Source organism: Symphalangus syndactylus, chromosome 17 (assembly GCF_028878055.3).
Source record: "Symphalangus syndactylus isolate Jambi chromosome 17, NHGRI_mSymSyn1-v2.1_pri, whole genome shotgun sequence".
Classification (NCBI taxonomy): Eukaryota; Metazoa; Chordata; class Mammalia; order Primates; family Hylobatidae; genus Symphalangus; species Symphalangus syndactylus.
Window position 1 is genome coordinate 14,552,377 of NC_072439.2, and position 21,554 is coordinate 14,573,930.

The 21,554-nt window shown below is 51.6% G+C and overlaps 2 protein-coding genes across 2 annotated transcripts in view; one reads left to right on the forward strand and one right to left on the reverse strand.

Annotated features, from left to right (window-relative positions):
- Positions 1 to 21,554, forward strand: part of LOC129467060 (putative uncharacterized protein encoded by MIR7-3HG) — an 83,343-nt gene that overhangs the window by 47,911 nt on the left and 13,878 nt on the right. The gene's annotated exons all lie outside the window — the stretch shown is intronic.
- On the reverse strand, positions 296 to 16,912 carry TICAM1 (TIR domain containing adaptor molecule 1). The gene is made up of 2 exons (XM_055251335.2): positions 16,752 to 16,912; positions 296 to 2,883 (listed from the first exon to the last, which is right to left on the reverse strand). The coding sequence occupies exon 2, from the start codon at positions 2,745 to 2,747 to the stop codon at positions 615 to 617; it is 2,133 nt and encodes a 710-aa protein (XP_055107310.1). The 5' UTR covers positions 2,748 to 2,883; positions 16,752 to 16,912; the 3' UTR covers positions 296 to 614.

The following is a 21,554-nucleotide window of genomic DNA, read 5'->3' on the forward strand; positions in this document are numbered from 1 at the left end:
CCAGGCTGCACCCTCCCCGCCCTCAACAATATCTCTTCCCTCCACCTTTCCTGGTATTAGAACCCAGACTCGGGAGGCACGTGGCCGTTCAGAAAGGACTACATCTCCCAGTGTTCCTTGCGGCAGGAGCAGGGCCATGTGATTATTTTCTGGCCAATGGGATGAGGGCAAAGGCCGGTCTACGCCCTCCAAGAAGAGGCGTGCACTTCCCGCTTCCGGTTCCTTTTGCGGGAGCAGGAGCCACGTGTTTTATAACAAATAGCCAGGCAGAAGGTGTCCCAGAGGACAATGGCGCTGCGGAAGCATTCAATAAATATTTATTATAATTAAAAGACCGTAGCAATACCCCCACCACCAAGACCCCTCACCCAGAAATAGAGAGATTGCAATTGTAAACACCGTATCCAGTTCTGACCACCCTGAAAGCCAGGGCATCATCGTGCCCGTTTTGTCCTAAATGAAGGGCTCCCAGGCAATGTCCTGAAAGTGGCAGATGACCCCATCTCCCACTGTCCACAGGGCACGGGGCAGACCGGGGTGGTCTATGGGGTCCTGCCCAAAGCTGATGCCTGGGTCCAGGGGTGTTCCCCAGGTGGTCAAGCGAGGACATGCGGTCATTCTGCCTCCTGCGTCTTGTCCTCGGGCGCCTGGGACCCTCTCTGGTTCCACATATGGTTGTTCAGCCCCAGCTGTACCATCTGTGCATGGTGGATAATGAGGGGTTGCAGTCCTGGTCTCTGAGGGGGTGCAGGTGAGGCCGTAGGGAAGGCTGGGGACTGCGGGAAGGGCAGTGACTGTGGGAAGGCTGCTGGCTGTGGGGAGGGCGGTGGGGGGGTGCCAGCCTGCCACGCGTGCAGGGGTGGTGGCTGCGGGCACCCCGGCCAAGTGGGAAAGGGTGGCGGGGCTCCCAGGGGCACCTGGCCCCCAAAGGGCATTCGAGCCCCAAAGGGCGCCCCAGTCCCAAATGACATGTGGCTCCCAAAAGCCACCTGGAGCTGCTCTATCTGTGCCTGGTAGGACAAGTAGCTCTGGAGGTAGGCCGAGTAGGCTGTGTTCAGTGCCGCCGCCTGCATCCGCTCACCGTCCAGGTGTTGGCTCTGTTCCCTCAGGGCTCGGGTGTCCTGTTCCTTCCTCCACATGGTCTTTCGGGCCTGAAGCCTGTGGGGCTTGAAGGTGTTGGCCACCTTCCTGGCGAAGATCTGGGAGTGTTCGTCCAGCCGCACCAGCCCGGAGAGCAGGCTGGCCGTGTCGGAGCTGAGCTGGGCGGGGGAGCTCTCCAGGGGCAGGAAGGGGATGACACAGTCTGGCGACCCCTGTCGCGTGAGGTTGCTCATCATGGCTTGGTTCACCTGGTGCAGGCTCAGGCGACAGTCGAAGTTGGAGGTGAGAAGTAGGATGATGAAAGCTGAGTGGTCTATGGCGTCCTGCAGGCAGCTCAGCTCCCCGCGCCCCGGCACCTGGAAATCCTCGCAGAAGGTAGCCCCGTCGGGCACGCCAAGGGCCTCCAGCTTCTCCCGGACCCGCAGGGCGATGTGTTCGTCCGCCCTGGCATGGAGGATCACAAAGTTATAGAATTTCTGTTCCGATGACGATTCCAGGGAGGAAGGGAACAGGGGGGTGGGGGTCAGGTGAGCTGAACAAGGGGCTGATGAAGGAGGAGGAGGAGGAGGGGATGTTTCTGGGGTGGTAGGAGTAGGTGGGCATGGCCTGGTATTTGGAGAGGTGGTATCTTCTACAGAAAGTTGGAGAGGCGTCTGGTCTTTGACAGAGCAGAGGTTTTTGACTGGCTCCAAAATAGGCAAGGGGAGAGACTGGGGGCCTGCAGACCCCTCGGTGCACTCCACCGGGTAGTTGGTGCTGGTTTCTGGAGCTGTGGGGGTATCAGGGAGGCCAGTGGAGGTTGCATCTGGGGCCACTTCAGGAAGCCCAGGAGGTGGGCTGCTTGGCAGCTCTGGGGGACTGACAATCTCCCCCGATGGCGGCCAGCTCATCTCCTCAGGCTCCTGGCAGCCACCGGGGACAGGCTCGGGCACCAAGCTGGCCTGGGGGTCGTCACAGAGCTTGCTGGGCCCATGTGGGCTGCGGTGCAGGCTGAGAAAGGGCATGGTGGGGGACTGGCTGATTTCCAAGTTGCTGGCCAGGGAGGCGGGGCTGCCAGTGGATCGCAGGGAGCACCCTTGGCTCCAGTCTGAAACACCGTCAATGGGGCGTGGGAGGCTCCTGGTCCCAGAGGGCAAAGCCGAGGATGGTGGGAGGCAGCCCAGATTGGACTGGAGCGTCCGGATGCTCCCTGGATCCCCAGCAATGTCCCACCCACACCGGTTTCGGGCCTCATCCTGAAGTTCCCCCAGCCGGTGGTCGGCCCTGGAGCTGAGGGTGCGAAGGGCTTCCTGGTAGGCCACGTCCCGCAGCGAGGCCGGGCACAGCCTCTCCTCAGCCAGCAGGTGGTATAAGCGGGCCACAGCCCAGGACACGTCTGGGGGCTCCTCTCGGTCCTCGGTGCTGTCCACGCCAGCCCACTGGCGGGCCACCAGCCGGGCCACCGCATCGGCCTTCAATGCCTCTAGAGAGATCCTGGCCTCAGTTTCCTGGCCCAGCTTCAGGAGAACCATGGCATGCAGGAGGTCCTGCCCCTGGCAGCCTGGGCGTGGGGTCTTCAGTTTGTGCTTCAGATACAAGAGCTTGTCCTGGCCTGCTGCACCTAGAATGTCGAAGGCGCTAGGAAGTGACGGGCCCGTGCAGGCCATGGGAACAGGTGGGTGCAGCCTCCGGCAGCAGAAGCTGGGGGTGGTGAAGGCATGTTCCACACTGCCCGTCTTCTGCACACCCGGCGTCCCCTACCCATTCACTGTGCCAGGTTCCGCAGGAGCTGCCCAAGCAGATCTGTAGGAAACAGGAGAAGCGAACACACTTACCCCCAAGAAAGGTCAGCACGGGAAGGCGGCCCACACACCCCTGCCTGCTTTCCCCGCCTGCCACCCAGACCTAGCCAGGTGACCTTCGGCAACACCTTGCCTCCTTCAACTTCCAACTTCCATTTCTTCCTCTGCAAAATGCTATGAGGCCAGTGTGGTGGCGCGGGCCTGTGATCTCAGCACTTTGGGAAGCTGAAGCAGGAGGATCACTTAAGCCCAGGACTTCAAGACAAGCCTGGGCAACATAGCCAGACTCCATCTCCACTAAAAATTTAAAAATTAGCTGGGCTGGGTGAGGGGGCTTACGCCTGTAATCCCAGCAATTTTGGAGGCCGAGGCAGGGGATCACCTGAGGTCAGGAGTTCGAGACCAGCCTGGCCAACATGGTGAAACCCCGTTTCTACTAAAAATACAAAGAATTTGCCAGGCGTGGTGGTGCACTCTTGTAATCCCAGCTACTCGGGAAACTGAGGCAGGAGAATCGCTTGAACACAGGAGGTGGTGGCTGCAGTGAGCCAAGATCATGCCACTGCACTCCAGCCTGGGCAGCAGAGTGAAACTCCGGCTCAAAAAGCAAAAAAAGTAGCTGGGCGTGGTGGCACGTGCCTATTGTTCCAGCTACTCCGGAGGCTGAGATGGGAAGATCGCTTAAGCCCAGGAGGTTGAGGCTGCAGTGAGCTATGACGGTGCCACTGCACTCCAGCCTGGGCAACAGAGTGAGACCCAGTCTCGAAAAAAAAAAATGCTATAGTCTGAGACTTACCTGGTGTTACCTGAGAGGTAAACACTATTACACTATTTTCCCCATTTACAGATGAAGAAAGTGAGACACACAGAGGTGATGTCACTTGCCCAAAGTCACACTATCAGTGGATGGCAGAGGACGGATTTCAACCCAGGCAGTCTGGCTGTGGAGGCTGTGTGCCTAATGGCATACACTTATAGACTTGTTTTGGGGAACTGAGTTGTATTAACACAGAGATACTTCTGAGCTTGATGACTGAAAGCCAGTAGGTGCTCAATACATGCTTGCTAAATAAAGTAGTCAGCCTCGGCTGGGCACAGCGGCTCACACCTGTAATCCCAGCATTTTGGGAGCCCGAGGAGGGTGGCTCACCTGAGGTCAGGAGTTCAAGACCAGCCTGGCCAACATGGTGAAACCCCATCTCTACTAAAAGTACAAAAAATTTAGCTGGGTGTGGTGGTCTGCGCCTGTAGTCCCAGCTACTCAGGAGGCTGAGGCAGAAGAATCGCTTGAATCCGGGAGGCAGAGGTTGCAGTGAGCAAGGATCGCACCATTGCACTCCAGCCTGGGCAACAAGAGCGAAACCGCGTCTCAATAAATAAATAAATAAATAATCAGCCTTCTAGATGGTCCTCGAGGACCCAACATCCTGGTATTTGCAGTCTTGAGCAGTCCTTCCAACACTGTCCCAGAGTTGGACTATGAGATTAACAGAATATGGCAAGGGAACCGGGCGCCACATCCGCTCATTTTTCATGAGAAGCCAGAGATCTAGAGTTTTAGAAATCTGCTCATTCTTCTCGGGATGACAATCAATTCCAATATTTTAAAGAGACCTTGTGAGTTTAAAAAACGTTTGGGCCGGGCGCAGTGGCTCATGCCTGTAATCCCAGCACTTTGGGAGGCTGAGGCGGGCAAATCATGAGATCAGGAAGTCGAGACCAACCTGGCCAACATGGTGAAACCCCGTCTCTACTAAAAATACAAAAAATTAGCCAGGCATGGTGGCAGGCGCCTGTAATCCCAGCTACTCAGGAGGCTGAGGTAGGAAAATCGCTTGAACCCGGGAGGCGGAGGTTGCAGTGAGCCGAGACTGTGCCATTGCACTCCAGCCTTGGCAAGACAGTGAGACTCCATCTAAAAAAAAAAAAAAAATTTGGAGCCAGGCCTGGTGGTGTGTGCCTGTGTCCCAGCTACTCGGGAGGCTAAGGCAGGAGGATTGCTTGAGCCAAGGAAGTAGAGGCTGCAGGGAAGGATATATACATAGCATTCATTCATTCATTCATTCATTTAAGAAGTAATTTTTTGGCCGGGCACGGTGGCTCATGCCTGTAATCCCAGCGCTTTGGGAGGCTGAGGCAGGTGGATCACAAGGTCAGGAGTTCAAGACCAGCCTGGCCAACATGGTGAAACCCTGTCTCTACTAAAAAAAAAACAAAAAAAACAAAAAAAACAAAACTTAGCTGGGCGTGGTGGCGTGTGCCTGTAATCCCAGCTACTTGGGAGGCTGAGGCAGGAGAATCGTTTGAACCTGGGAGGTGGAGGTTGCAGTGAGCCGAGATCAGGCCACTGCACTCCAGCCTGGGCAAAAGAACAAGACTCCATCAAAAAACAAAAAACAAACAAAAAGAAGTAATTTTTAGCCAGGTGCGGTGGCTCGTGCTGCTAATCCTAGCACTTTGGGAAGCCAAGGCGGACAGATCACTTGAGGTCATGAGTTCAAGACCAGCCTGGTTAACACGGTGAAACTCCCATCTCTAATAAAAAAAAAAAAAAAAAAAATTGCCGGACATGGTGTCGGGCACCTGTACTCCCAGCTACTCGGGAGGCTGAGGCAGGAGAATCACTTGAACCCAGGAGGCGGAGGTTGCAGTGAGCCGAGATCGCACCAGTGCATTCCAGCCTGGATGACAGAGCGAAACTCCGTCTCAAAAAAAAAAAAAAGTAGTAATTTTTTTCAGTATCTGCCATGTATTGGGTACTAGTGAATATACCAGTACGCAGACAAGGAAAAACAGCAATAGACTCTTCCCTGGTGCAACTGACTGTCTAATGGTATGTTAGTTATATGTAATATATAAGCATCACATATATTACATACGACAATATAACAGGCATGTGTGGATACACACACACACTTACATGCAACCACTTATTTGAGGACTTACTACATGCTATATTGTGCTCCCCTCTGTTCTTTAAACTGGGCACAGTCCTGCCTCAGGACCTTTGCACTGGCTGCTCCCTCTATCTATATCACTGTTACCCCCCAGGTATCCCTATGGCTCACTTGCTTACCCTCCTTCATGTTTTTGGTCAAGCCTGTCCTGATCCCACTGTGCAGATCTCCCTTTGACAGGGGCCACAAAAGATGGCCCACCATTTTTTTTTGTTTTTCTTTTTTTTTTTTCTTTTTTGAGACAGAGTCTCACTCACTCTTGTTGCCCAGGCTGGAGTACAATGGCACGATCTCGGCTCACCGCAACCTCTGCCTCCCGGGTTCAAGCGATTCTTCTGCCTCATCCTCCCAAGTAGCTGGGATTACAGGCATGCACCACCATGCCTGGTTAATTTTATATTTTTAGTAGAGACGGGGTTTCTCCATGTTGGTCAGGCTGGTCTCGAACTCCCAACCTCAGGTGATCCACCCATCTCGGCCTCCCAAGTGCTGGGATTACAGGCATGAGGCACCCCACCCGGCTTTTTTTTTTTGAGACAGAGTTTCACTCTTGTTGCCCGGGCTGGAGTGCAATGGTGCAATTTCAGCTCACCGCAACCTCCGCCTTCCAGGTTCAAGCAATTCTACTGCTTCAGCCTCCCGAGTAGCTGGGATTACAGGCATGCGCCGGCACGCCTGGCTAATTTTGTATTTTTTGTAGAGACAGGGTTTCTCCGTGTTGGCCAGGCTGGTCTTGAACTCCCGACCTCAGGTGATCCGCCTGCCTCTGCCTCCCAAAGTGCTGGGATTACAAGCGTGAGCCACCGTGCCAGCCAATTGTTTTTTATTTTTGTCTTGTTTTGAGACAGAGTCTCGCTCTGTCGCCCAGGCTGCAGTGCAGTGGCGAGATCTTGGCTCACTGCAACCTCCATCTCCTGGGTTCAAGTGATTCTCCTGCTTCAGCCTCCTGAGTAGCTGGGACCACAGGCGCCCACCACCACGCCTGGCTAATTTTTGTACTTTTTATAGAGACGGGGTTTCACCATATTGGCCAGGCTGGCCTCGAACTCCTGACCTTGTGTGATCCGCCCACCTTGGCCTCCCAAAGGGCTGGGATTATAGGTGTGAGCCACTACACCCAGCCAATTGCTTTTATAAATAAAGTTTTATTGCAACACAGACATCCTCACTCACTTACATATCATCCATGGCTGCTTTCCCACTAGAGTGATGGAATAGCTACAACAGAGACCATGTAGTCTACAAAGTGGAAAATATTCACTCTCTGACCCTTGACAGAAAAAGTCTGTAGACACCTGGGTTATGAGACAGGCATGTGATTTTTTTATTTTCCATTCCACAGAGGGGCAAACGTGACTGAGATCACACAGCTAGTGACTGATAGAGCAGCCATTTGATGCCAACGTTTGTAACTATAACACCAAGTGCCTTTTAATTATTATGGGGCATGACTGGCTATTATGGGTTCAATCGTGTCTCTCCCCAAAATCATATCTTGAAGTGCCAACCTCCAGTAGCTCAGAATGTGACTAATTAAAAGGCCTATTTTTGGTTTGTATTTGGCTTTGGTGTTTTTGTTTGTTTGTTTGTTTTTGATGTTGAAAGTATTTTTATTTGGCCGGGCGTGACGGCTCATGCCTGTAATCCTAGCACTTTGGGAGGTGGAGGTGAGCTGATCACTTGAGATCAAGAGCTCGAGACCAGCCTGGCCAACATGGTGAAATCCCGTCTCCACTAAATATACAAAAATTACCCAGGCGTGGCCAGGCGCGGTGGCTCACGCCTGTAATCCTAGCACTTTGGGAGGCCAAGGTGGGCAGATCACCTAAGGTCAGGAGTTCGAGACCAGCCTGGCTAACATGGTGAAACTCCATCTCTACTAAAAATGCAAAAATTAGCTGGGCGTGGTGGTGGGCACCTGTAGTCCCAGCTACTCGGGAGGCTGAGGCAAGAGAATAGCGTGAACCCGGGAGGCGGAGCTTGTATTGAGCCAAGATAGCGCCACTGCACTCCAGCCTGGGTGACAGAGCAAGACTCTGTCTTAAAAAATAAAAAAAAAATTAGCCAGGCATGGTGGCACACGCCTGAAATCCCAGCTACTCAGGAGGCTGAGGTGGGAGGATTGGTTGAGCCTGGGAGGTGGAGGCTGCAGCAAGCAAGCTAAGATCTCACCACTGCACTCCAGCCTGGGCAACAGAGCGAGAACCCGCATCAAAAAAGGAAAAGGCGGGGGGCATTTAGATACAGACACATAACTGCACAGAAGGAAGATGATTTGAGGAGACCCAGGGAGAAGGCAGCCGTCTGCAAGCTAAGGAGAGTCCTCAGAAGGAACCAACCCTACGACACCTCGATCTTGGACTTCCAGCCTCCATAACTGTGAGAGAATAAATTTCTGTTCCTTAAGCCATCCGGTCTGGGGCACTTTATTACCACAGCCACAGCAGCTAATACACTGCATGTACTCGCAGTCTAGACCAGCCTAAACACTCTCTGTCTGTGTTGTCCAGGATGGCAGTCCCCAGCTACCTGTGTCTACTGGGCACCTGAAATGTGGTTGTGGTAGTGAAGACACACTGAATTTTAATTTTTTTTTTTTTTTTTTGAGACAAGAGTCTCGCACTGTCGCCTGAGCTGGAGTGCAGTGGCGCAGTCTCGGCTCACTGCAAGCTCCACCTCCTGGGTTCATGCCATTCTCCTGCCTCAGCCTCCCGAGTAGCTGGGACTACAAGCGCCCGCCACCATGCTGCCCGGCTAATTTTTTGTATTTTTAGTAGAGACAGGGTTTCACCGTGTTAGCCAGGATGGTCTCAATCTCCTCACCTTGTGATCCGCCCGCCTCGGCCTCCCAAAGTGCTGGGATTACAGGCGTGAGCCACCGCGCTCGGCCAATTTCTTTTTTTAGATGAAGTCTTGCTCTGTCGCCCAGGCTGGAGTGCAGTTGTGTGATCTTGGCTCACTGCCACCCCCCATCTCCTGGGTTCAAGTTATTTTCCTGCCTCAGCCTCCCCAATAGCTGGGATCACAGGCACATGCCATCACACCCGGCTAATTTTTGTATTTTTAGTAGAGACAGGGTTTTGCCATATTGGCCAGGCTGGTCTTGAACTCCTGACCTCAAGCCACCTGCCTGCCTCGGCCTCCCAAAGTGCTGGGATCACAGGTATGAGCCACCATGTCTGGCTTGAATTTTAACTTTTATCCAACTTATTTATTTATTATTATTTATTTTTATTTTATTTATTTTTTTTTTTTGGAGACAGAGTCTCGCTCTGTCATCCAGGCTGGAGTGCAGTGGCGTGAGCTCAGCTCACTGCAACCTCCGCCTCCCACGTTCAAGAGATTCTGCTGCCTCAGCCTCCCGAGTAGCTGGGATTACAGGTTCGCACCACCATGCCCGGCTAATTTTTGTATTTTTAGTAGAGATGGGGTTGCCTCATATTGGTCAGGCTGGTCTCGAACCCCTGACCTCAGATGACTCACCTGCCTTGGCCTCCCAAAGTGTTGGGATTACAGGTGTGAGCCACCGTGTCTGGCCACATGTTCTTACTTCTAAGGGTGAGCTGAACATTGAGTACACAAGGACACAAAGAAGGGAACAACAGGGCTGGGCACAGTGGCTCATGCCTGTAATCCCAGCACTTTGGGAGGCCGAGGCAGGTGGATCACCTGAGGTCAGGAGTTCAAGACCATCCTAGCCAACATGGTGAAATCCCATCTCTACTAAAAATACAAAAATTAGCCAGGTGTGGTGGCAGGTGCCTGTAGTCCCAGCTACTAGGGAGGCTGAGGTGGGAGAATCACCTGAACCCCAGAAGTTGAGGCTGGAGTGAGCAGAGATCATGCCACTGCACTCCAACCTGGGTGACAGAGCAAGACTCTGTCTCCAAAAAAAAAAAGGGAACAAAAATACCGAGGCCTGCTTAAGGGTGGTGGTGAGGAGGAGGGAGAGGATCTAAAAACTGCCTATTAGGGTCAGGCACGGTGGCTCACGCCTGTAATCCTAGCACTTTGGGAGGCCGAGGCGTGTGGATTGCCTGAGCTTAGGAGTTCGAGACCAGCCTGGGCAACATGGTAAAACCCCGTCTCTACTAAAATACAAAAAATTAGCCAGGTGTAGGCCGGGCGCGGTGGCTCACGCTTGTAATCCCAGCACTTTGGGAGGCCGAGGCGGGCGGATCACGAGGTCAGGAGATCGAGACCACGGTGAAACCCCGTCTCTACTAAAAATACAAAAAAATTAGCCGGGCGTGGTGGCGGGCGCCTGTAGTCCCAGCTGCTCGGAGAGGCTGAGGCGGGAGAATGGCGTGAACCCGGGAGGCGGAGCTTGCAGTGAGCCGAGATTGCGCCACTGCACTCCAGCCTGGGCCACAGAGCGAGACTCTGTCTCAAAAAAAAAAAAAAAAAAAAAAAAAAATTAGCCAGGTGTGGCAGTGTGCACCTGTAATCCCAGCTGCTTGGGAGGCTGAGGCAGGAGAATTGCTAGAACCTGGGAGGTGGAGGTTGCAGTGAGCCGAAATGGTGCCATTGCACTCCAGCCTGGGCGACAGAGCGAGACTCCGTCTTAAAACAACAACGACAACAACAAAAAACTACCTATCAGGTATGACAGTTATTACCTGTGTGATGGAATAATCTGTACATCAGACCCTGTGACATGCCATTTACCTATATAACAAACCTAGACATGTACTGGTTAATTTTTGTATTTTTGTAGAGATTGGGTCTCACCATGTTGCCTGAGCTCAAGTGAGCCTCCCACCTTGGCCTCCCAAAGTGTTGGGATTACAGGCGTGAGCCACCGCAGCCGGCATTTTATCTAATTTTTAATTAATTAAGGTAGGGTGCAGTGGCTCATGCCTATAATCTCAGCACTTTAGGAGGCTGAGGTAGGAGGATCTCTTGAGCCCAAGAGTTTGAGACCAGCCTGGGCAACAGTGAGACCCATCTCTACAAAAAATAAAAATAGGTGGGGCACGGTGGCTTACACCTGTAATCCCAGCACTTTGGGAGGCTGAGGCAGGTGGATCACCTGAGTTCAGAAGTTCGAGACCAGCCTAGCCAACACAGTGAAACCTTGTCTCTACTAAAAATAAAATTAGCAGGGCGTGGTTGCGGGTGCTGGTAATCCTAGCTACTTGGGAGGCAGGTGGATCACCTGAGGTCAGGAGTTCAAGACCATCCTAGCCAACATGGTGAAGAGACAGGAGAATCACTTGAACCTGGGAAGCAGAGGTTGCAGTGAGCCAAGATCGAACCATTGCACTCCAGCCTAGGCAACAAGAGCAAAACTCCGTCTCAAAATAAATAAACAAACAAATAAATAAATAAAATAAAATTTAAATAATTAGCTGGGTGTGGTGGTGCATGTCTGTGGTCCCAGCTACTTGGGAGACTGAGGTCAGAGGATCGCCTGTGGCCAGGAGATCAAGGCTGCAGTGACCAGAGATCATGCCACTGCACTCCAGCCTGGGCAACAGAGTGAGATGCCGTTTCAAAAACAACAAAATTAAAAAGGTATGGAAGATGCCTCATTCATAATGGAACATTATATTGGAACATGTTGGGTAATATTGAGTTAAATAAAATATATTATTAAATGCATTTACATACTGGATTAAGAAAATGCATTATTAGGAGATATATATATATATATATTTTTGAGATGGAGTCTTGCTCCATTTTCCAGGCTGGAGTGCAATGGCATGATCTCGACTCCCTGCAACCTCTGCCTCCCAGGTTCAAGCGATTCTCTTGCCTCAGCCTTCCGGGTAGCTGGGACTACAGGCATCCGCCATCATACCTGGGTAATTTTTGTATTTTTAGTAGAGACAGGGTTTCTCCATGTTGGCTAAGCTGGTCTCGAACTCCTGACCTCAAGTGATCTGCCAGCCTCGGCCTCCCAAAGTGCTGGGATTACAGGCGTGAGCCACTGTTCGCGGCTGCTTCATGTTATATTTCTGTTGGACAGCACAGTTTTAGACATCTCCACTACAGTCCAGTAATATTGGAGTATGGCCCATTTTCGACACAAGGAAACAGAGGCACAGAGAAGTTGAGTAAGTAGTCCAGAGTCACACAGCTTATAAAGGATACAGCTGGATTGGAACCCAGGCTGTCTGGTTGTAGAACCCACTGAGCTTTTTGGCTCCTTTTAATATTTCCAGATTTAACACAGACTCCAGCTTATGTGGACCTGGTTATAGGGCCTGAGAAACAGCCTCAGCTAGTTTTAATTAAACTAATGTTCATGAAATAAGCATATGGCCTAAGTACTCCTCTAGAGAAGTGGAGGATAAAAGGTTTTTCCTAATAATCTTAGGAAATAACAATAATAATAATAATAATAAAATAGTGCAGGCACAATCAGACAATAAGAAAAAGGCCAGATGCCCAGCTTCTATCTCTGTTGTAAGCTCTACATAAAATGGGATAAAAATGAAAATGGGCCGGGCGCGGTGACTTATACCTGTAATCCCAGCACTTTGGGAGGCTGAGGCGGGCGGATCATGAGGTCGGGAGATCAAGACCATGCTGGCTAACACGGTGAAACCCCGTCTCTACTAAAAATACAAAAAATTAGCCAGGCGTGGTGGCGGGCACCTGTACTCCCAGCTACTCGGGAGGCTGAGGCAGGAGAATGGCGGGAACCTGGGAGGCAGGGTTTGCAGTGAGCCGAGTTGGCGCCACTGTACTCCAGCCTGGGTGACAGAGTGAGACTCTATCTCGAAAAAAAAAAAAGATCTTATATTCAGGTGGGACCACAAGTCGGCCAAAACTTTTTGAAATGATCAAGACAACTACTTGGAATATGGTCCAATACTCCCACCCCCCGTTAAGTTCGATGATCCACGAATCAACTGCTCTTTCCACCTCCCAGGGGTTCCTGGGAACGGTTGTGTGTAAAACTTACAAAGCAAAAAGCAAACATACATTGGCATGTACTCTCCAATTTTTAGCTGATAAGAGGGCATAGATGATAAAGTGTGGAGAAGGGTCGTGCTGGGACAGGGTAGCAGTGGGGCTGGGCGTCATGCTGAAAATTGAGTTTAACACTTAGAATTCACACTCTTTTTTTTTTTTTTTTTTTTTTTTGAGACAGAGTCTCGCTCTGTCGCCTGGGCTGGAGTGCAGTGGCGCAATCTCAGCTCACTGCAAGCTCCACCTCCTGGGTTCCCGCCATTCTCCTGCCTCAGCCTCCCGTGTTGTTGTTTTTTGACAGGATCTTGCTCTGTTACCAGGCTGGAGTGCAGTGGTGTGATCGTAGCTCACTGCAGCCTCAACCTCCTGGGATGAAGAAGTGATCCTCCCACTCAGCCTCCCAAGTAGCTGGGACTGCAGGCACAGGCCACCATGCCCAGCTAATTATTAATGTTTTATAGGGACGGGGTCTGGAACTCCTGGGCCCAAGCGATCCTCCCACCTTGGCCTCCCAAAGTGCTGGGATTACAGGTATGAGCCACTGCACCCAGCCTATATGTCAGTAAAATATATATACATATATATGTATTTTTTAGATGGAGTCCCACTTTGTCGCCCAGGCTGGAGTGCAGTGGTGTGATCTAGGCTCACTACAGCCTCTGCATCCTGGGCTCAAGTGATTCTTGTGCCTCAACCTCCTGAGTAGCTGGGATTACAGAAGCCTGCCACTACACCCAGCTAATTTTGTTTTTTTTTTTTGAGACCGAGTCTCCCTCTGTCGCCAGGCTGGAGTGCAGTGGCGTGATCTTGGCTCACTGCAACCTCCACCTCCTGGGTTCAAGCAATTCTCCTGCCTCAGCCTCCCGAGTAGCTGGGACTACAGGTGCACGCCACCATGCCCAGGTAATTTTTGTATTTTTAGTAGGGATGGGGTTTCACCATGTTGGCCAGGATGGTCTTGATGTCTTGATCTCGTGATCTGCCTGCCTTGGCCTCCAAAATTCTAGGATTACAGGCGTTAGCCACAGCGCCTGGCTAATTTTTTTTTTTTTTTTTTTTTTTGAGACGGAGTCTTGCTGTGTCCCCCAGGCTGGAGTGCAGTGGCGCAAGCTCGGCTCACTGCAAGCTCCGCCTCCCGGGTTCATGCCATTCTCCTGCCTCAGCCTCCCGAGTAGCTGGGACTACAGGCGCCCGCCACCACACCTGGCTAATTTTTTTTTTTTTTTGTATTTTTAGTAGAGACGGGGTTTCACCGTGTTAGCCAGGATGGTCTCGATCTTCTGACCTTGTGATCCGCCCGCCTCGGCCTCCCAAAGTGCTGGGATTACAAGCTTGAGCCACCGCGCCCGGCCAAGCGCCTGGCTAATTTTTGTAATTTTAGTAGAGACGGGGTTTCAGGCTGTTCCCAGGCTGGTCTCCAACTCCTGACCTCAATTGATCCGCCTGCCTTGGCCTCCCAGAGTGTTGGGATTCCAGGCATGAGCCACTGTGTCCGGCCTGTATAGGACTCTTAAAGTAGTGCCTGGCACACGTGTGCCCCACGAACATTAGCATGCAAGACTGAAACCTCCTTGCAAGAAGGACTCAGGGGAGTTTTGCAGAAAACGCTACAAAGCCAGCCAGACTTAGAATCATCAAGGCAGGAGACCTCCACCTGTATTCCTGGCAATCTCTAAAATCACGTGATCTTTCTTCTCATTCTCTCTGTCCACGGGCCTGAACTCAACTCTATTTCAGTGACTGTTCCAGCTTCCCCCGCCCGCCTCCCCTGCCCACTGCCACCTCCACCTTCTCGAGACCCAGCAAGTTTCATTTCTTACTGTCCATGGCTGGGACAAAGTCCACTCCCCACTCTGAAAAGCAGGCGCCTGGCAGGATAAAAACACCCACGGGGTAGGGGGGTTCTGGCTCTGCCACCTGCTGGCTTGTGTGGTCTGTTTCTCAGCCTCAGCTTCCTCATTTATAACACCCACATGAACTGGTACTTAGGATGAAGGGGAGTCTGTTTTGAAGCTTTGATGTGAAAATATGGTTAAAAACTTTAGATCAGTGCCCAGCAAGGAGCAAGAGCTTGATATAATAATATTAGTGTGACAATAAATATTGGCAGACTTTTTCTCTTCCTCTTCCTTTTTAAAAAATTTTTTGATTTTTAATTTCATTTCTTTTTTTTTTTTTTTTTTTTTTTGACACAGAGTCTTGCTGTGTCGCCCAGGCTGGAGTGCAGTGGTGCAGTCTCGGCTCACTGCAACCTCCGCCTCTTGGGTTCAAGCGATTCTCCTGCCTCATCCTCCCGAGTGGCTGGGATTACAGGCACGCACCACCACACCTGGCTAATTTTTGTATTTTTAGTTAGAGACAGGGGTTCGCCATGTTGGCCAGGCTGGTCTCAAACTCCTGACCTCAGGTGATCTGCCTGGGATTACAGGCGTGAGCCACCGTGCCCCACCCCCATTTCATTTTTTTTAGAGACAGGGTCTCACTCTGTCACCCAGGCTGGAATGCAGTAGTGGGATCACGGCTCACTGCAGCCTTGAACTCCTGGGCTCAAGCAAGCCTCCCACCTCAGCCTCCCGAGTAGCTGGGACTACAGGTGTGCGGCACCACACCTGGCTAATTTTTGTATTTTTGGTAGAGACAGGGTCTCACCCATGTTACCCAGACTCCTGCGCTCAAGCAATCCTCCTGCCTCAGCCTCCCAAAGTGTTGGGATTACAGGCATAAACCACTGCACCCGGCTAACTTTCTTTTTGAATTTTTTTTGTAGAGATGAGTCTCACTATGCTGCCCAGGCTTGTCTTGAACTCCTGGGCCCAAGTGATCCTCCCACCTCGTCCTTCTTAAATGTTTTAACCACCTCTCCCACTCTCCCTCCCACACTCTCATGCAGTCTTTCATGCATCGAATATGCATTTACTGAGCACCTACTAGGTCCAGGAACTGTTCAAAGTGCCACTGCATATCAAGGCGGGCACATCCGCCCTCACAGAGCTCCCAGTCTGGTTCAGGGAGACCAAGAGTAAGCGAGAAAATAACCCAAGATCATTTCAGAGAATGAAAAGTAACGTGAAAGCCATGAGCTGGGGGCTGTTTGGCTCTGAGAGACTGGCTGGGAAGGGGCTACAGGGGACGACGGTGGTCAAGGGAGTCCTTTGCGGACAGGAGGTGACGCTGAGCTGAGACCTAAAGGAGCTGAGGGAGGAGGCTGGGTGGAGATCAGGGAGGAAAGCTTCCGGAAGGTGAAGCCACCTGCCCCAAAGGCCCTGGGGCAAGACTGCGCCTGGCGAGCTGGAGGAACAGTGAGGAAGCCCATGTGGCTGGATAACCATTAGGAGCGGGAGAAAGGAAGAAGGTGTGCGGTGGTACAGGGTGTGAGGTTGGGATCCTGGGTGTCAGGGAAGAATTCGGGGTGTCAAGGAGGAATTTGGGATGTTGGGGAGGGATCCTGGGTGTCAGGGAGAAATCTGGGATATTGGGAAGGGATCCTGGGTGTTGGGGAAGAATCCAGGGTGTCAGAGAGGGATCCTGGGTGTCACAGAGGAATTCGGGGTGTCAGGGAGGGATCTTGGGTGTCAGGGAGAAATTCAGGGCGTTGAGAGAAATATGGGGTGTCAGGTAGGAAGCTTGGGCGTCAGGAATTTGGGGTGAGAAGGAATACGGGGTTTCGGGTAGGAATCCTGGGTGTTGGGGAGGAATCTGGGGTGTCTGGGAGGAATCTGGGGTTTGGGGGAGGAGTCAGGCTGTCGGGGAGGAAGCCAGGGTGCTGGGGAGGATCCCCACAGTGGGGGAGGATCTGGGCCACCAGCGAGGGGAGCTGGAGGTTGAGGGGAACGTCGACCTCCCAACGCGCGGCGCCAGGCCCCCCCACCGGGGCCCTAAGAGGGAGGCCAGGTGGCCTGGAGTCCTGGCGAGCGGCGCCGGCGCAGGGCCATCCCCCACACCCTCGACACCTTCTCCAGCTCAGGCCCATCCTCGCCCCTTCCCCACCTACCAGGGATCCGGGGCTGCCGGCTGCGCCACTGGGTCCTGGGGGCTGGGGCTTCTGCGGAGTTGCCCGCGGACCGTAGCGGGCTGAGTGCGCTGGCTCCACCCTGCGGCCCGCGCCCTGGGAAGGAAGCGCGCCGCCCCTTCCGCGTCCCGGGTGAGTGTGGGACGTGAGGTCACGGTTTCGGAGTCCTGCCCCGCAGCACCGGGAAAGTCCCCGGGGCGCCCCGCACCCATGCGCTTTCTCCCCAGCCCTTGCTGTCACGCTCAGCAAGCGTGAGCACCTACTGTGTGCAGGGGGCCAGAAGAACTCGCATGTGCCCTCGGGGAGGCCACAGTCATCTGGGCTGGGGTCCCAGATGAGAAAGTAATCACAACTGTAAAGTGGGATCAACTCCGTTAGCGATAGGTGCTTTTCAGGAAATAGATGTAGCAGCTGTTTTTATTTTATTTCTATTGTTTTATTATTTTCTTCTTTTCTTTTCTTTTTTTTTTTTTCCGAGACGGAGTTTCGCTCTTGCCGCCCAGGCTGGAGTGCAATGGCGCGATCTCAGCTCACTGCAACCTCTGCCTTCTGAGTTCAAGTGATTCTCCTGCCTCAGCTTCCTGACTAGCTGGGATTACAGGCATGTGCCACCACGCCTGGCTAATTTTGTATTTTTAGTAGAGACGGGGTTTCTCCACGTTGGTCAGGGTGGTCTCGAACTCCCGACTTCAGGTAATCCACCTGCCTCGGCCTTCCAAAGTGCTGGGATTACAGGCGTGAGCCACGTGCCCGGCCTAATTTTATTATTACAATAATTATTATTATTTGAAACGGGGTCTCCCTATATTGTCCAGGCTGCTGTCAAACTTCCAGGCTCAAGCAATCCTCCCGCCTTGGCCTCTCAAAGTGCTGGGATTACAGGTGTGAGCCACTGCACCTAGCTTATAATATTATTTTTAACACCACATTAGATAAGATCTAATAATCACAGTGATTTTGCAGTGGTGACAAGTGTCAGATGTGTTTCCTGTTGCAATGCAATCTGAAAGTGTCTGTGGCTTTTATTAGGGACAAAGGGACAAAGTCCCAGGTCCTGCGGCTGCCTTCATTAATAATTGAGGAAATGGTAATTATCAGTTACAGTCAGTGAAAATAAAGATGTGAATTTTTTTTTTCTCCCATCAGAGTTCACAGAGACCCTGAACACCCCTAAGAGGCTCAGGGACCCCAGGCTGAAGTTCACCTAAAAGTTCTTGTGGGGAGATAGCAATGGAAGTTATGTTGATGTCAAATCCCCCACAGTTCCCCTTATTGAGTACTTCTCTCCAGTGAGGGAGAAATTTTATTGAACACTGACTGTGTTCCAGGAATCTCTAGGCTCTGGGAATACAGTAGCCAGGAAGACAGAAATGGTCTTACCCTTCAGGGTCTCCAGGGCTGGTGGGGGAGAGAACATTAAACACATCCGCCCGGCCTCTCTATCTCCCACCCCAATATTACCAATTCCAGGAGTGTCTAATAGGTGCTTGTCCCCATGCAAAACTGTGCCCAGACTCTTTTTTTTTTTTTTGAGACAGAGTCTCGCTCAGTCACCAGGCTGGAGTGCAGTGGCGCAATCTCGGCTCACTGCAACCTCAGCCTCTCGGGTTCAAGCGATCCTCCTGCCTCAGCCTCCCGAGTAGCTGGGAATACAGGTGCATGCCCCCATGCCCAGCTAATTTTTGTACTTTTAGTAAAGATGGAGTTTCACCATGTTGGCAAGAATGGTCTCGATCTCTTAACCTTGTGATCCACCCGCCTCACCCTCCCAAAGTGCTGGGATTACAGGTGTGAGCCACTGCACCCAGCCTTTTTTTGTTTTTTCTTAACAGATGGGATTTCACTCTGTCGCGCAGGCCGGAGTGCAGTGGAGCCATTGTAGCTCAAAGCGACCTCCAATTCTGGGCCTCAAGTGATCCTCCTGCCTGAGCCTCCCAAGTAGCTGAGACTACGGGCACGCAACACTGTGTTGAATTATTTTTTACATTTTTCTTTTAGAGACAGGGTCTCACTATGTTACCCAGACTGGTCCCCGACTTCTAGCTTTAAGAGATTGTCCCAATTTGGCCTCCCAAAGTGGTGGGATTACAGACGTGAATCACCGTGACTGGGCTTTGGTGGTCATCTGATCAATATCTTTTTTTTTTTTTTTGAGACAGGGTCTCAGTCTGCCACCCAGGCTGGAGTGTAGTGGTGTGATCACTAATCACTGTGGCCTTGACCTCCTGGTCTCAAGCGATCCTCCCACCTCAGCCTCCCAAGTAGCTGGGACTGCAGGTGCATGCCACCAGGCCTGGCTAATATAATTTTTTTTTTTCTTTTGTAGAGATGATGTCTTTCTATGTTGACCAGGCTGGTTTCAAACTCCTGACCTCAAGCAATCCTCCTGCCTTGGCTTCCCAAGGTGTTGGAATTACAGGCATGAGCCACCATGCCTGGCTTGATCAATGTCTTAAAACAACCTTTTCTCCATCAAAATGGGTTTGATGGTTCCCATTTTACAGATGAGAAAACTGAGGCTCAGAGAAGGTGATGGCTGAAGCATTGAGACTTCCAGGGCTGCAGATGGGTGAATTTGGCCACTTGCAGAGAGGTGCAGTTGCCCCCTCTCTTCTTCAGTAAAAGAAACAGGCCAGGTGTGGTGGCTCATGCCTGTAATCCTAGCACTTTGGGAGGCTGAGGCGGGAGGATTGCTTGAGCCCAGGCGTTCAAGGCTAGCCCTGGCAACACAGTGAGATCCCATCTCTACAAAAATTAAAAATAAAGAAAAAATGAGGGCTGGGAGCAGTGGCTCACGCCTGTAATCCCAGCACTTTGGGAGGCCAAGGCGGGTGGATCACGAGGTCAGGAGATCAAGACCATCCTGGCTAACACGGTGAAACCCCGTCTCTACTAAAAATACAAAAAAATTAGCCGGGCATGGTGGTGGGCACCTGTAGTCCCAGCTACTCAGAAGGCTGAGGCAGGAGAATGGCATGAACCCGGGAGGGGGAGCTTGCAGTGAGCCAAGATCGCACCACTGAACTCCAGCCTGGGCAACAGAGCGAGACTCCGTCTCAAAAAAAAAAAAAGAAAAAAAAAAGAAAAGAAAAAATGAGGCGTGGCGGCACGTGCCTGTAGTCCCAGCTACTTGGGAGGCTGAGATGGGAGGACCACGGGAATCCAAGAGGTTAAGACTGTAGTGAGCTATGATCATGCCACTGCACTCCAGCCTGGGCAACCGAGAGAAACCCTATCTCAAAGAAAAAATAAAAATAAAAATAAAAAAGAAAGATAATATTCCAGTAAAAGTCCAAGTTTTTTTCTACTTTCCTTCTCCACCACCTCCCCTAGAAGCCTCCACCCACAAGCCCATCCATTCTGTTTTCCACTTTTTTTTTTTCTTTTTGGAGACAGAGTCTCGCTCTGTCACCCAGGCTGGAGTGCAGTGGCACGATCTTGGCTCACTGCAACCTCCACCTCCTGGGTTCAAGCGATTCTCCTACTTCAGCCTCCTGAATAGCTGGGATTACAGCTGTGTGCCACTACGCCCAGCTAATTTTTGTATTTTTAGTAGAGATGGGGTTTCACCATGTTGGCCAGGCTGGTCTCGAACTCCTGGCCTCAAGTGATCTGCCTGCCTCGGCCTCCCAAAGTGCTGGGATTACAGGCATGAGCCACCATGCCTGGCCTGTTTTCCACTTCTGCACACATATCCACAGATCCGTGATCATGATACTGAATATTCTTTGATCTGATTTTCCTTTTTAATTCGCATAGGACAGAGTTCAGCAAACTGTTTTTTGTAAAGGACCAGACAATAAATACTTTCGGCTGGGCGTGGTGGTTCACGCCTGTAATCCCAGCACTCTGAGAGGCCGAGGTGGGCGGATCACGATGTCAGGAGATCGAGACCATCCTAACATGGTGAAACCCCGTCTCTACTAAAAATACAAAAAATTAGCTGGGCGTGGTGGCGGGCACCTGAAGTCCCAGTTACTCAGGAGGCTGAGGCAGGAGAATGGTGTGAACCTGGGAGGTGGGGCTTGCAGTGAGCTGAGATCGTGCCACTGCACTCCAGCCTGGGCAACAGAGCGAGACTCTGTCTCAAAATAATAATAATAAATTTACTGTATTCCATTGTCAATACATCTTTGACACTTTTGCAAGTCAACATATGTATCATGTATGATATTCCAAAACAGGCATTGCTACCTTAAAATGTGGTAGTTACGAGCACCGTGGAGAGAACTTGACTCTTTGAGTCCGAATTCTTTTTTTTTTTTGAGACAAAGTCTCGCTCTGTTGCCCAGGCTGGAGTGCAGTGGCGTGATCTTGGTTCGCTGCAACCTCTGCGTCCCGGGCTAAGTGATTCTTGTGCCTCAGACTCCCAAGTAGCTGGGCTTACAGGTGTGTGCCACCACACCCAGCTAATTTTTGTATTTTTAATAGAGAGGGGGTTTTACCATGTTGGCCAGGCTGGTCTTGAACTCCTGACCTCAAGTGACCTGCCCACCTTGGCCTCCCAAAGTGCTGAGATTACAGGTGTGAGGCACCATGCCTGGCCTGAGTTCAAATTACTACTCAGCTATTAGTAGCTGAGGTGGGGCTGAGGGTGAGCTCTCTGGATTACACCTCATTTTCCCTGGAGATAATAGCATCTATCTGATGGGATTGGGAAAAAGATCGGGTGAGAGCCAGATGCAGTGACTCTCACCTGTAATCCCAGTGCTTTGGGAGGTTGAGTGGGAGGTCGCTTGAGCCCAGGAGTTTGAGACCAGCCTAGGCAACATAGCAAGACCCACA